Source organism: Phoenix dactylifera, chromosome 4 (assembly GCF_009389715.1).
Source record: "Phoenix dactylifera cultivar Barhee BC4 chromosome 4, palm_55x_up_171113_PBpolish2nd_filt_p, whole genome shotgun sequence".
NCBI classification, from domain to species: domain Eukaryota; kingdom Viridiplantae; phylum Streptophyta; class Magnoliopsida; order Arecales; family Arecaceae; genus Phoenix; species Phoenix dactylifera.
The window spans coordinates 28,831,269-28,844,541 of record NC_052395.1 but is presented as its reverse complement, the minus strand read 5'-3'; the positions used below and the strand labels follow the sequence as shown (position 1 = coordinate 28,844,541).

Below are 13,273 nucleotides of genomic sequence, written 5' to 3'. Positions count from 1 at the left end.
GACCGTCATTGGGGCGGAGTTACAGACAGCCTAGGAGGGTATTTCCTATGCGAGACGTATTCTTGGAGCCGACATGGTGTATCTTGAGGGAGATTCTTCCACGGTGATTGACTAGATTTGGAGAGTGGACAGGTATGGGGATGACCATCTATTGATTTGTAAGATCCATGAGTGGCCCGGAAGTTTACTTTCTTCCCGGCTGCACATGTATTTCGGAAGGCGAATAGAGCAGCAGATGGGTCGTCTCATTTGTAGCCCGACACTCTGGAGAGTTCATTTGGTCAACATTGATAATTCTACCCCCTCTCTCTTGTATCTTTTACTTTCTTTCGATTTGGCAGGATACACTCACGTTAGAGCTATATAAAATGCCATTTTCTACCAAAAAAAAAAAATAATGTCTCTCTCTTGTACAAATGCTTGAATTATTTTAACATTTTAACCATCGCTCAAATGATTTAAATTGCACATAAGCCTGACAATTCTTGCACTATCTTTATAATCTTGGGGATAACCTTGTTATTATTTTAAATGTAGATATATTAATAAATGAAGATATCATAAACCTTGCCTTTTAGAATTAAAACATCAGCATGAATATGTATATATATATATATATATATATATATATATGATTGAACAAACGAATGAATGTACGTGCATATAATCTCAACAACCAATTTGGTTTTTCTTATTTGCATATAACAAAAAAAAATGCTATGTATGCATTATTAGGTAGTTGTATATGTAAGGAGATATCTATATTATCTGGCGTATGAAATTGATGCAGTTTTCTGTATTAATTATTTTATTTTAAGTTAACTGGTTGCATCTGTAAAATGATAAAAGTATTTCGGTGTAATTATCTAATGCAATACGTGGAGGTAAAAGTGTCATTTACGGGTGCAAACGACTAGTTTTATAAGAATAAGAGAGAGACTCTCACCTCCTCACCAATTTAGAAATTTAAAACGAGAAAAAAGTATTACACACACACACACACACACACACAGAGAGAGAGAGAGAGAGAGAGAGGGATCTATGCATGCAAATGCATTTACTCAAAATTAATTTTTAAACAATTAAGGAGTGTTAAATGAGAGAATTCTTCTACCAAGAGTTCTGGAGAGAGAGAACAAAATGGGTTGGATTCTATAAAACGTTGAGTATTTCCCATGGAGATGATATATGCCTTCAAAAGGTTTACGAGTACTCATCAAGGAGCGATATTAGGAGACGGGAATGAAGCAGGATGTATAATGGAGTAATGTTAAAATAAACATAAGTAATTAATGATGGAGGTTAAGAAGGCAGCGTGGTTAAAATTTATAAACGGAGCCCCATTTGCACACTTCTGGGTACATCAACGCTGATGGGAGACAAATAAAATGAAGTTTATCAGCCGAGCAGATCAGGCCCAACCTACGTTATTGCAATGATTTGATGAACATGTATGAAGAGTTCCTTCATGTAATAATATCTCCGTAAAAATAGTTTTTTTAAAATTAATTTCCTGAAAAAAATTACAACCTTCTCAATGATTTAAATATCTATTTTCCTCGCACTAAAAAGCGGTTGTCTACAACCTTTGTAAATAACGCATTTAGATCACGAAGGATGATTTATGTCAACTTTTATTTACTTTTATTCTCTGTTACTTTTATTTTCAAGATGAAAGGAGATAGACCCACTTGTATTATAATTATCCAAGCTAAAACTTGAAAATGCACCACTTTTAAACAACTGGCATGATAATTCCAAATTTATCCCTTTTAAACCTACTTTATATAGATTGAATTAGATAATAATTATCGTTTGCCTATAGAGCCCTAGCAATAAGATTCTTCCATGCATTGTTTCTTAGCCCATATATTTCAAATACCCATCCATGATTTAGATTCCATTGATGGAGAGAAGCAAGCAAGGAATATGCAGGACAGTTATCGGGCGAGCCAGGTAGATTTTTCATTTAACTTATGAAAAAATAAAATGAGAAACAGAAAGAAAAGAAATGCCTATATATATATATATATATATATATGTTGGCGAGAAGAGAGGGATTTGGGAGTGATTTATGGTGGATTCACTAACAGAGATTTGGTAAGGCTCCTAAGTAGGAGATGTGTTTGAATTAGATGCGGTTGTTATGGAGAGTTTTTCTCCTACGATTGTTTGCCTATTTGGACCCGCCTTCTCTTGTTGCATTTGGCCTTTATATGGGTATATGCTGGTGTATTCTTTGTTAACATAGTGAATAAAAAAAACCCATCTCTCTTCTCCCGTGGACGTAGGCTTTCAAGCCGAACCACGTAAAATTGTTTGTTCTCTGTTTCGTTCTTTGTTTTGACATGGTATCAGAGCAGGAAGAAGGCAAGGTCGACGCCATTGGTTTGAGTTGTTTGTCGATCTAGTTTTTGCACCAAAGGTTATCCGATTAAGTGTTTCTTTTAGATCGTTTTTTCTTCTGATCTGATTGTGTTTCCTCTCCTTATCAATGGGAGAATCTGATATTAATCCTAGTTGGAAGTTATCAACTGTTCAGTTGAATGGTATTAACTATATATCTTGGTCTCGTGCTGTGACGCTGTCTCTTGGGGGCAAGAGAAAGTTGGGTTTCATTGATGGTAAAACTCCCTGCCCTAGAAAAACTGATCCGAAATTTGAAGAGTGGATATGTAATGATCAACTCATTAGATCATGGCTTCTCAATTCTATGGAGCCACAAATTGCTGATATCTTTACCTTTTTCGACTCCACAAAAGAATTATGGGATTCGGTTTCAGATCTATATGGTAATCAAAATAATGCTACTCGCATCTTTGAATTAAAGCGGAAGATTGCTGCAGCAGACCAAGGTGACAAAACCTTCATCGAACATCTCGGGGGTCTTAAGAAAATGTGGGATGAGCTTGACATGTATCGCCCACCTACTATTGATGCGAAGACTCTTCTGAAACGAGCGGAAGAGGACAAAATTTTTTCACTGTTGAGTAGCTTGAAACCAGAATATGAGAATCTCAGAAGTAACATACTTATGAATCCCTCACTTCCATCATTGTCTAGTGTGTGCTCTACTATTCAAAGAGAAGAGACTCGGAAAAAGGCTATGAGTAGCGATATGAAATCAACATCTGATAGAACTGAATCCAGTGCCTTTCTGTCTGAGAAATATAAAAAGAAGAAGGTCTCCGGCAGTGCAAAAGAAAAGAATTACAAGAATAAAACTAGGAAGGAATTTTTTTCTTGGGAACATTGTGGAAAAAAAATGGCACACCAAGGACCGTTGTTGGGATCTTCATCCTCATCTCAGGCCTAATCTTGGTAGCATTGATAAAAAGGAGCAAGCAGCGGCCGTAGATACATCAATCTCAATACAACATTTAAGTCATCTTCTTCAACAACTCAGCAAGTCTGTCACGTCTGAACCAGATTCCTCCACTCATGTGTTAGGTAACCTTCAAGCTCTCTTTAGTTCTTCCAGTGTCAATACTTAGATCGTTGATTCTAGAGCAACAGATCATATGGCCAACGATTCTACTTATTTGCTTGATTTTTCTGATAGTTCCAACAAACATGTTGTTTCTGTTGCTAATGGGACCACAGTTCCAGTTTTGGGATCTGGAAAAATTAACTTATTCTCTGGCTCTCCGAGTTCAAATGCTCTATTTGTTCTTTCATTTTCTTCACAACTTCTTTCAGTTGGAAAAATTACATGCTCACTAAATTGCAATGTTATTTTTTCCCCCACTGCTGTTACCTTTCAGGATCGAACATCAGGGAGGAAGATTGGTGAGGGAGTTTATTCTCATGGTCTCTACTTGTTCAAACCGTCTGACAGAGCATGTCACACTAGTGGTTTGATAGAAAGTCATGTTTTGCATCAACGGCTTGGACATCCATCCAACCGTATTCTGTCCTGTCTTTTTCCTTCATTACCCATTGAGTCCTCTACTTGTGATGTTTGTCAGTTATCTAAACAGACTCGTTTACCTTTTGATAATTCAAAGTCTTTGACTGCTGACTTCTTTGAATTAATTCATTTAGATTTATGGGGTTCTGCACCTATTGATTCTTGTGATGGCTATAAATACTTTGTGTTGTTTATTGATGATCGATCTCGTGCTACCTGGATATACTTATTGAAATCTAAAACTGATGTGTGCTCTGTTTTCAAAGAATTTCATAGTATGGTGATGAATCAATTTGGTGCTAAAGTAAAATTTTTTCGTTCCGACAATGGTTCTGAGTTTGTCAAAGGGTACTTTACCTGATTATTTACGCAGCCAAGGAATCATTCATCAAACAACCTGTGTCGGTACTCCACAGCAGAATGGTGTTTCTGAAAGAAAAAACCGCCATATACTAGAGATCACCCGAGCTCTTTTGTTTCAAATGAATGTTCCAAAAAAAAATATTGGTCCCATGGAGTTTTGACTGCAGTCTATCTAATCAATCGACTTCCTAGTCGTGTTCTCGATTTCAAGTCACCCTTGGAAGTTCTTTTAAACCGCAAGCTTGATATCTCACACTTGCGGATTTTTGACTGTGTATGTTATGTTCATCAACAGGCGATTCATCGTGATAAGCTAGATGCTCGTGCCACTTGTTGTGTATTTCTCGGGTATTCTTCTACAAAGAAAGGGTACAAGTGTTATGATCCAATATCACGATAGTTAGTTATTTCTCGTGATCTTCGATTTGATGAGTCTAAGCCTTTCTTTCAAGCCAAAAAGGAGGATGGAAATTTGCCGCAGGGGGAGTACTTGTCTGATTTGGTACCACTTCCAACAGCGAGCGTCAATCCTATGGTGACTGAGGAACAAGAACCAGAACAGGTGCAAACTATGGCCGATGCGGAGCCTAGATCTTTGGCACTAGAGGACTCTACTCAGTCTAATATTTTTCCTACCGAAATTATCCCACGGCGGTCAAGTAGAGAGTCGCACCCTCCAGCTGCAATGAAAGACTTCTTTACTTATCATGCAGTATCTTATCCAATACAAGACTATGTGACATATGATAAAGTTGCTCGTTCTCATGTTGCATTCTTAAGTGCTATATCTAATGAGAATGAACCAACAAACTTTCAAGAAGCCAACTCCAAGCCTGTTTGGAAACAAGCTATGAAAGAAGAACTCCAAGCTCTTAATGAGAATAAAACTTGGACTATTGTCAAGCTGCCATTGGGAAAGAAATCTGTGGGATGTCGTTGGGTATACAAGATCAAGTATAACAGTGATGGTACCATAGAACGATATAAAGCAAGACTTGTTGCTAAGGGATTTACTCAGACATATGGAGTAGACTACACAGAAACTTTTGCTCCAGTTGCTAGGATGAATACTTTTCGGGTTCTCCTATCTCTTGCTGTCAATTATGGTTGGAAACTCTTTTAGATGGATGTAAAGAATGCCTTCTTACATGGCGATCTAGAAGAGGAAGTTTATATGAGTATTCCACCAGGACATCATCTAGTGAACATGCCCGATCTGGTATGCAAGTTGAATAAAGCTATCTACGGTCTCAAGCAATCTCCACGAGCTTGGTACGCTAAGCTCAGTCATGTGCTAATAAATATTGGGCTTAAAAGAAGCAGTGCAGATCTTTCCCTGTTTGTCAAGAAAGGTTTTTTTGGCACCACTATTGTTCTTATTTATATGGATGACATAGTAATCACTGGAGATGATCAAGGTGAAATTTCAAAACTCAAGGCTCTTCTTCATAAAAAAATTGCCATTAAAGATTTGGGTGTTCTAAAATATTTTTTGGGATTAGAAGTTGCTTATTCAAATAAAGGCATCTTTTTTAATCAAAGAAAGTATGTGTTGGATTTATTACATGAAATAGAAAAAACAGGAGTGAAACCTGTTGACACTCCTATTGAGAGTGGAGGCAATTTTTATGCGGATGGTGAACTGCTGTCTGATATTGGTCAATTTCAGCGATTAGTTGGTAAACTAATCTATCTCACAATTACTTGCCCTGATATTTCTTATGCAGTGAGCTTGGTTAGTCGCTTTATGCATGCACTACGAGTTACTCACATGACGACTGTTAATAGAATACTGCAATACTTAAAAGGATCACCTGGAAGAGGTATATGGATGCAAAGGAACAGGCACAGTTATATTAGTGCCTATACGGATGCTGATTGGGCAGGATGTCAAACAGATAGAAGATCCACAACAGGATATTGTACATTTGTGGGTGGTAACTTGGTGACATGGAAAAGTAAAAAACAGAATGTTGTAGCACATTCAAGTGCTGAAGCAGAATATAGAGCCATGGCATCCACTACGGGTGAAATTATTTGGCTTCGTGCTTTGTTGCAAGATTTGGGATTTGACTCATTGCAACCAATGAAGATGTTTTGCGTTAATCAAGCTGCAATTTATATTGCTTCAAATCCTGTGTTTCATGAGCGAACAAAACATATTGAGTTTGATTGCCGTTTTGTTCGAGAAAATGCTCAAGCCAAAACTATCTGTACTCCCTATATTCGCAGTAATCAACAACTAGCTGATATTTTCACAAAAGGTTTACCAGCAGCCCGGTTCCAAGAGATCTTGTCCAAGTTGGGTGCTATTGATATCTTCGCACCAACTTGAGGGGGAGTGTTGGCGAGAATAGAGGGATTTGGGAGTGATTTATGGTGGATTCACTAACAGAGATTTGGTAAGGCTCCTAATTAGGAGATGTGTTTGAATTAGATGCGGTTGTTATGGAGAGTTTTTCTCCTACGATTGTTTGCCTGTTTGGACCCGTCTTCTATTGTTGCCTTTGGCCTTTATATGGGTCTATGCTGGTGTATTCTTTGTTAACATAGTGAATAAAAAAATTCCATCTCTCTTCTTCCGTGGACGTAGGCTTTCAAGCCGAACCACGTAAAATTGTTTGTTCTCTGTTTCGTTCTTTGTTTTGGCAATATATATATATATATATATATATATATATATATATATATATATATATATATATATAATTTATTAGATCTCGTCCATAAAAAAATAGAGAAATTATTGGTTGAATCAGATCTACCTCCAAGCTAGTGGACCAATCCAACCAAAAAGCAACGCGGCCAAACACCGACAAACAAGGAGAGGAGAGAAAAGAGAGTTGGGTCCATGTTGCTTTTTGATTGGACCAGTCCACAAGCTCAACAGTGGATTTGATCCAACTAAAAATTTTCCAGAAAAAGTGGGTCATCCATCATATGGTACGTGTGGAAGGGATGCAATTGAGCATCGAAATATCTGGACACAGACACCTAAGGTAGCTTTGTTCACCACACAAAATGCGACCGAGACGTTTAAATCTTCCATCCGGGACCCAACGCAAGTGCTGGCCGGCGGCGTGAGACAAGCAGCAAGGAAAAGGCTTGGGCTCCACTTCCGGTGGGTCAGCAGATCCGGTCCCTATGGCCAGAGTTAAAAAAGCTCAATAATTGTATGGAGGTCATTACAAATAGCACAAGGGTCGGGTACGTAGAAGGAGAAAAGGACAGGATAGCTACGAGTGGTTGATCAAATTGGTGAAACCACCACCATGACCATCGAGTAGTGTTTTTTTATAAGATTAATATAACATGGTGATTGCCAATTGCAGTCCCAAAGTGTATCCAGACGCTCATCTACAAAAGGCCAAAATCTACTACTGATTTGCCCTCTTCGCTACGGCATTTGCTACAGCATAGAGGGAGTTTTGTAATGAATCTAGTTGGTGATATCGTGACTTTTTTTTTTTTTTTTAAGTACAATCATACTCATTCTATTCTAGTATAGATGCAGCCGGCAGAATCAAAGACTATAATTTGACATAAATGTGAAGAAGGTGCCTCTTGATGTGGCCAAAAAACCTCTTCGAAGTGCTGCGCAGCATAGAAGGTGACCCAGTCTACAGTCCTATTTGTTTTTTGATACATGTGCACTATCTGAAAGGCACTACAGTCTTTCTGCATCAGATGGATGTCGCATAGCAAGGGACTTTCATCTCCCTCCATCCGTCTTTCCATATCCAGTCAATCACTGTAGTCGAGTTTTCCTCAACGATGATGCGCCCAGCCCCCTAGCTACAATGTGACTTTAACGTTATTTTTTTGTTTTTATTTAATAACAAAATACTATTGGACCAGTCCTAGAAATATATCTTGACGTAGATGGACGGTTCTAAACTGGGTGATTATTTACAAGTGCGTGTTGTTGAGGTGTACTAAGTGTGTGTGTGTATATATATATATATATATATATATATATATATATATATATATATATATATATATATATATATATATATATATATATATATATATATATATATATATATATATATATATATTGTGTGTGACGCGTGTAGATGAATGACGCTCAAAAGACAGTTGATTTATATGAGAGACGCATAAAACTTTCAAGAATCATGTGGTTACCGTACATGCAAACGCGGATTTGGCACAACTCGGATGTCGTTTATTTTTTATGCTATCCTTTTCAACTATTGCTGCAACACAAAAGGGGCACTTAATGTCATCCTCCTACATATATGGTCTTCGGATCTCCATGGGTTGGAGCCCGCACAAAAAAGTTACTACTACCAAATTATACTATATAATCAACACCCTGTTGCTATAGTAGATCAAGGAAAGCAGCTACAGCATGAAGACTAGGGGAATCTTCTGATTCAGAAGAAAGCCCCTCTGCTGCATCAACATGAAGCCACGGTTTCACGCCACTCTAATAAAAAAGAGCTTTATTCCATGGTTTTCTAAGCCCCCACAACATGGGCGGCCGTGGCTGGCTCAGCCTCCTTTCCAAATCCCTCCTATTATCTAACCCATACTAAAGACATTTATCTGAAAACGAACTTCCTTGGAAGAGAGAAGACTATATACTAAATAACCTAAACAGCCACTTACCCAATCCCCAGTCTCTGTGTGTGTGTGTGTGTGTGTGTGTGTGTGTTTGTGTGTGTGTGTGTGCGCGCCACGCAGCAACAACAGGATTCTGTAACAATTTCCATGCTCTAGAGGGATAGAGGTAACCGGACCCATGAAAACCAGTTTCAGCTCACCTGCCAACTTTTACTGGATAACACTGTATATTCCATTCCATAACCAGCGCAAAAGGGTGACAGTCCTACTGAATTTGGCACCCATGACCTTCACCACCGCTGTTTCCAATGGTAGATTAAACGAGCAGCATTTTAACATGAAGAATACAAGGAAGAGTTGATACCATGCTGATTAAGTAATGAACTTGAGATGAAAGAAAAGGAAAAGAAAAAGGTGCAAATTCTCACGAGACGACGGGGTGGCGAATGACCACGTCGTCGTCTTGGACATTGGCCGACGACTCCGAGGGCTGCCACGCCGAGGCGGTGAGCAAGGAGAGATCCTTCCAACCGAGCTTCAAGCAGCCGCCCTCGTCCACCAATGTGTAGCCTTTCCACGGGAACATCCCCAGCAGCAGGCTGGCCTGAGCTGCGGGGCTCCCGGCGAGCGACACCCGCCGGAACCCGGCCCCACGGAGCTCCTCCCCCCACCTTTCCACCTTCACCTCCCCCGTCCTCTTCGGCCCGCCCACCGCCACGATGTTCTTGATCTCCGCCGCCAGCAGCTGGCGCTCCACTGCGTGCCGCTCTGCGTTCTCGGCCTCTGCCCCGTCGCCGAGCGCATCGAACAGCGCCGAGTAGTAGTGCAGCGCCTCCACGAACCTCCCCAGGAAATCTCCACCATGGCTGAGGTCTTGCTCGACGATGGTGACGAGCTTCGGGCGGAGGGCTCTGAGGAGGCGGATGGTGCCGAGGTCGGAGCCGGTGACGTCGTAGAGGCAGTGGTGCATCCAGTGGACGACGGTGACCTCGCGGCGGTCGCGGGGGGCGAAGACGGCGGGGTCGGTGACGTGGCCGATCTTGGCCTCGACCGGCCGGAACTCGAAGGGGAGCCCGAGGCCGGCGGCGAAGTCGGAGAGGCGGTGGCCGGTGGCTTCTAGGAGCTCGAGAGAAGAACCGAGGCCGGTGATGCGGACGGAGCGTAACTTGGCCGGGCGGGAGGCGAGGATGTGGAAGAGGCCGGGCCACTGGAGGCCCTGCATGATGTCGAGGTCGATGACGTGAACGCGATCCTCGCCGTCGAGGGCCTCGAAGATGGCCTGGTTAGCGGTGAAGTGGGAGAATTTGACCAGCGGGGCGATGGAATTGTATGCCTGCCAGGCTTGGGAGATTTTCTGGTTCCGGGCGAGGGTCAGGGATTTGAGCGCGAGAGGGGAGTAGGCGCCGAGGAAGGAGCTCACTATCCGGGCGTGGAGGGCCTCGCCGAAGTAGGCGGCCACGCGCTCCGGCGAGGAGCCGAACGGGGAGGCCAGCTCCGAGATCTCCGGCAGGAGGTCGCGCGCCTCCGCCAGGTGGTCCATCGCCACCGCCTCCGCGCACTGGAGCAACAGACCCAGCAGCCGGAGCCCCCTCGATTCCTCTCCCCCTCCTCCTCCTCCTCCTCCTCCTCCGCCGCCGCCGCCGCCCCTCTCCCCCATCTCCGCCTCGCCGGACTGGTGCTGCCTCTTTCGCGCGCGGTCCTCGTCCTCCTCGCACTCCGCCGCCTCGCTGGCGGCGGCGGCGGAGGAGGAGGAGGCCTCGCGGTCTGAGCGCTTAGGTCTCATTGGGTCGGAGGAGTTGGAGGTCGTGTTCGCATTAATGGGGGACCGTGGGAGGAGGCTCTGGAGCATTATGGGAACTAATTCGACGAAATTTAGTGGATATTTCCGGAAGAGACGAGTGTATTATGGGAATTGGATTCGACAATTTTTTCAGAGCGGAAAGGAAGAAGAAGAAGGGGAAGGATGTGGAAACCAACGAAGGCATCAGGGAGGGCGAGGAAGAGGATAAGAGGGGCTGCTGTTATCGCCGTGGACACGCCGTTATTGCGCCGTTAGCGTCCGTTATCGGCGGCAAGCTTGTCGTGTTGTTGTATTTTTTTGCGGCCAGTAGTTGCGTCTCAAATTTAATAATATGGCGTGAAGGGGATCGATTGTCTTCAGTGAGAATTATATTGTTTGATTGATTAGTTTGATTGGGGATTAGGCGTTTGGGTCGATAATTGAATGGCGTCAGCTTTAAGATTCTTTGGTGATTTATTTAGGAAAGCAGAACTAACCTTGAAAATGCCATGATTGGATGGCTGAGATTGAGAAAGAGACAGGATGATTAGGCTAAGTAAGACAAGAATGCATTGTCCCTACTGTTTTTGGACAAGCTTGGGCTTGTTTGCAGGAAGGAAGATGGAAAATTAGAATTGTGACTCGAGTAACCATTAGGCATTCAGATATCAATTTGATGAAGCCAAGAACTACTGATTAATATAAATCGAATAGACCTCAAATATAACAATGGTATGGTTCTACATTCAGGATGTGGAATTGAAGAAGGCTCATGTCATATAACTCATTTAGCATGAGGTTGGTTTAAATATTGTTTGATCCAATAAATGATCAAACCAAAAAAAAAAAAGAATGATTAAATTGCAATGGATAATCTTGCCTATCAACAAATATTGAATTTCTCCGGTTGAGTATTTTTCTTGATTCTAAGTTTTGAGCAATCAATTATTGTGTCGACAGTTGAGAGACAAACTTATGAATAAATCGGACCACCGTATGTGAAAATAGATTAATTAAAAATATCGTACGGCGCATCTTTTTCTCTATTTTTGTGAATCGTCCTTCATACTCTTTTTTCCCATAAAAGAAGAATTATTTTAACCTTCAAAAAGAACAACTTTTCAGGATGGTAATTGATGTGGGGTCGGAACTCCGACACCAGCCCGCACACCGGACGAGCAGGGAAAGCATCCGCATCCTCGCCGAGGTATTGTCCACTCTGGGATTGCCGCTTCGGGTCTGCGGGAGGTCGCCCAGGGAGGTCGCCCAGGGCCGGAGCCCAATGACAGTCCCGAGCCCTGCCGGCGCGGGGGTCCGCGGAGGTACTACCCCTACCCTCACGGTTTTGTCCTACAAAAGGGCCCTTGGTAAGAAGAGGTGTTTGCACCCCCCATTTAAGGCACAGACCTTTCCGCTGATTACCGATGTGGGACTAAACTGGGAACCCCATCTCACAACACAGCCCCCCCAGCGGGAAGGTCTGTGCGTGGCCGGGGCCCTTCCTCTAGCGCCATCTGATGTGGGGTCGGAACCCCGACACCAGCCCGCACACCGGACGAGCAGGGAAAGCATCCGCGTCCTCGCCGAGGTATTGTCCGCTCTGGGATTGCCGCTTCGGGTCTGCGGGAGGTCGCCCTGGGCCGGAGCCCAATGACAGTCCCAATGACAGTCCCGAGCCCTGCCGGCGCGGGGGTCCGCGGAGGTACTACCCCTACCCTCACGGTTTTGTCCTACAAAAGGGCCCTCGGTAAGAAGAGGTGTTTGCACCCCCCATTTAAGGCACAGACCTTTCCGCTGATTATCCGATATGGGACTAAACTGGGAACCCCATCCCACAACAGTAATAAGCTTTTACTTAGCTGATTGGCACCCCTCTTCACAAGGATGAGGTCCATGGCAAAGAAACCCTTGATATTACCCAAGAAAAAATTTCTCAATGTTCTTATGCATCAAAGTTTTGCGCCAAAGAAGTTGAGCAGATTAAAGGAAGAGATACCTTCTATGCAGTCAAATCATTGTCAAGATCAAACAATTACTTGTTTTAATTATTTCTTAATGAATATAAGGCACATTATTTCCATCAGATAGGGACAAGAATCCATGGAGCTTCTAAGGAGCTCGTCCATAATGTGACACAATTAGGAAACATTTTAAAGGAAGATTTTGATGTTAACTGAATGCCAGCATTTCTACAGCAGCTCATTAATAGGCATAAAGCACCCAGCTTGTCCGACTATAACAACTTATCGTTTACTTACTCATTTTTATCATAAGCTAAAGTGAATCTACGACAAGAATAGCAGTACAACAGTACTAAGTTCCCATCATGGGTATGAGCCTTCAGGACCACGCTTTTGTCTCGTTCCAAACCATCCTTCTGGAATTGCAAATCAATAATAAACAGCGAGCTTGGATTTATCATGGGAAAAAGAATGCTCTTTGCCAAAACAGTACAAAGTTCCTATCATGAATATCCTTTTATTTTCACTGCATCTCTGCTCGTTCTCCATGGCAAAGCTTCAGATTCATGGTAGCGTTATGGTGATAATCTCGAGAATTTCGAAGTTGTGCAACCAATCTTCGATCAGCTCGTGGACATCTCTCTTCCTTTCTTTGAAGTACAGCATTTG

The 13,273-nt window shown here is 42.5% G+C and overlaps 1 protein-coding gene across 1 annotated transcript; it reads right to left on the bottom strand.

Annotated features, from left to right (window-relative positions):
• Positions 1-9,081: 9,081 nt before the first annotated feature.
• On the bottom strand, positions 9,082-11,001 carry LOC103714426 (scarecrow-like protein 23). The gene has a single exon (XM_008801668.4). It carries the CDS (start codon positions 10,710-10,712, stop codon positions 9,288-9,290), a length of 1,425 nt encoding a protein of 474 aa, XP_008799890.2. The 5' UTR covers positions 10,713-11,001; the 3' UTR covers positions 9,082-9,287.
• Positions 11,002-13,273: the final 2,272 nt, after the last annotated feature.

Bases quoted from the DNA above. Each gene is read 5' to 3' on its own strand.
- LOC103714426 (XM_008801668.4), bottom strand. From the start codon at position 10,712: ATGCTCCAGAGCCTCCTCCCACGGTCCCCCATTAATGCGAACACGACC.